Consider the following 2,700-nt stretch of genomic DNA (forward strand, 5'->3'; position numbering starts at 1 on the left):
GTGTGCTCCTGGCTTGTTTCCACCAGGGTTTGGGACCCAGGGCTTAGTACGCTTTGGCAGCAAGCACCATCTGAGCCACGTCCCCTGCCTCCCTGCAAGCCCGCAAACTTTGTTGTTTGAAAGAACAGCCAGTTCGCTGAAGAGGGTGATTCTGCCTGCCCCTCTGGGACCCCCCTCCGCCTAAAGTCCGAATTGTGATGGCCTATTTTACAGGGGACTGGCACATGTAGGAGTCAAATCCCACCCCATCCTGCTACTGTGGGGATGGAACCAGAGCCGCTCTGGTACTAGGCAAGCTCTCCGCGGCTTGGTCGCCATAGCCCCTTCTCACCCATTTTAAAGACTTGGTGACTGATTAGAGACATCACACCTGGCTAGGGAGTCCCGCTCGCTCCAGGGCTGGACCTCCCCAGCGCGGCCACCAGGGGTTGTGGGCACCCCAAGAGGCGAAGGCAGGTGGTAACGAAACCAAGTCCAGGGACCCCTCGTTGTCTGGGAGTCTGAGCCCTGGAGGTAAGGTGCCAGGTAGTGGCTGAGACAGGGTTGGGGCGGGGAAATCGAGGCACCCGCCCTCCGCCCGCCAGGACTCAATAGGGCTGGCGGGGAGCTGTAGGCAAAGGCTGGCCGGCGCCGCCTCTTCACTGGTGCAGTCTGGAGCGATCCGCCCGCGGATCGGCAGCTCGGCTGGGTCGGCAGGGCTTGGACTGGACCCACTGGCGAGGTGAGACCGGCCGGGCCAAACATTTAGCTCTGCCTCCCACGGGGGATGGGTCTCTGCCTGTGTTCAGGTCACCCACTTCCTTCCTGCTCGCCTCAGCTGAGAGGTGCGAGTGGGAAATCCACAGCAAGCCCTGCGCTGAGTGACCTGGGGCGAGTCGCGGACCCTCTCTGAGCCTTTATACGAAGCACTGAACGAGGGATTCCGGGATCCTGCACTAGCAGAAACCGGGGGGCTTGGTGGTGAGTGCTGAGGGAACTGAGTCTGAGTAGTAGGGGCAGTCTGGAGGAGGGAGGTAGGGTGTGAGAAGCTGGCCACACCTACCACAGTGCTGGGCTCCGCGGTCAGAAGGTGGGTGTGCAGACAGCTGCTGAGGGTGCTAGGGATCAGAAAGCTGCAGCCACGTGGTATGTCCGTTCTGGGAGTTTCTCAAGCTGGAAGGGGGGTTGGGAGGCCAGGGAAGATCATGGATAGAACTTCCTGAAAAAGGCAGCGAGCGTTGCTGTTTATGGGGGCGAGGTGAACACAAACACAGAACTCACCTTAGAGGTTCAGCAGGACTCGTGTACAAAACAGACATGTCAAATGGGTGCCACGGAAGAATTCAGGCCTGTAATTCCAACACTTGGAAGGCAGAGACAGTGGCTCAGGAGTTCGGCGCCATCCTCGGCTACATAGGCAGTTTGAAGTCAGCCTGGGCTACTTGAGACTCAGGGAGGAAAAAGAATTGGAGTATATGTACAGACAAGCCACTCAGGTTTCTCGGGACCAGAATTCCCATGCCAGAGCAGAGGCGCCCACTCTGTCCGGTTCCGATACACGCAGAGAAAGTGACAGCTAGCAATAGGCAGCCAAGCGTGTAAGGACACAAAAGTGAAACGGGTCAGGCAGAGCAGCCTAGTGAGAGTGTACAGACACTCAGACACTGGAACGGATGGATGCATGCCCAGCACACATACAGGCAGCCCCTGGCACGCAGCCCTCGAGTGTGCTAACTCTGAGAGATTTCTCACGGCCCAGCCCGGCCTGGATGCACGCACCACCACCCCCCACCAGCCCCGTGTCCAGTTCTGGGGGAAGCCCAGTGCTCACATGACCCGAGGGGAGGGCTTCGGACAGCCCTGGAGACAATGCATCATCTTTCCCAGGGGATGCACTTCTGCCCCAGGGAATAAAGACTCGGTGATCTCCTCTTCTGCTCCAGGAGCCAGATTGCCTCTTGCAGGCTCCCTGAGCAGCCTGCCAAGGTGAGTGCCAACTACCAGAGGAAGGTGGTGGAAGAGGCCTGTGGAGCCACCCTTCCCTGGCTCCTCTGCTCCTTGGCCAGGGCCAATTGGTGCTGCTGTGTCTTTGGGACTGACAGCTATGGATGGCTAGCTCCCGTGTGTGTGTGTGTGTGTGTGTGTGTGTGTGTGTGTGTGTGTGTGTGTGTGTTGCGGCAGGTCTCACGTACAGATGACCTCAGACATTCTGTTTCCACTTCTCAAACTTTCTAGCAGCCGAGGCTGGCCTTGAACTTCTGATCCTATTGTTCTGCCTCCTGCTGCCTGAGTTTACAGGCAAGCACCATCACACACAGGCTCACCTTTCCTTGGACAGGGAAAGGGGAGGTCTCGGGCCTGCTCTCTGTCCTTGCCCAGGGACTCCAAACTCTCTCTTCACTCGCAGATGGACGCATGGACCGTGCTGCTGGGCCTGCAAGTCATGTCCCTCCCGCTCCTGACTCACTGTGCAGCCCCGACTCCCACCCTGAAATTTGTAGCTGTGGGTGACTGGGGAGGGGTCCCCAATGCCCCATTCCACACAGCCCGGGAAATGGCCAATGCTAAAGAAATCGCCAGAACCGTGCAGATTATGGGCGCTGACTTCATCATGTCCCTAGGGGACAACTTCTACTTCACTGGAGTGCACGATGCCAATGACAAGAGGTTCCAGGTATTTGCTCAACAACAGGGTTAGAGGGTCCCGAAGGGAGGTCACTC

The 2,700-nt window shown here is 58.2% G+C and overlaps 1 protein-coding gene across 1 annotated transcript in view; it reads left to right on the forward strand.

The window, feature by feature from the left end:
* The first annotated feature begins 571 nt into the window (after positions 1–571).
* Positions 572–2,700, forward strand: part of Acp5 (acid phosphatase 5, tartrate resistant) — a 5,732-nt gene continuing 3,603 nt past the window's right edge. The window contains 3 exon segments of the mRNA XM_050125589.1: positions 572–721; positions 1,867–1,965; positions 2,387–2,693. Of these exon segments, the coding sequence (XP_049981546.1) occupies positions 2,387–2,693 (307 nt within the window). The 5' untranslated portion in view covers positions 572–721; positions 1,867–1,965.

Source organism: Alexandromys fortis, unplaced genomic scaffold (genome assembly GCF_014885135.2).
Source record: "Alexandromys fortis isolate MF-2015 unplaced genomic scaffold, M_Fortis_MF-2015_v1.1 scaffold_242, whole genome shotgun sequence".
Taxonomy (NCBI): Eukaryota; Metazoa; Chordata; class Mammalia; order Rodentia; family Cricetidae; genus Alexandromys; species Alexandromys fortis.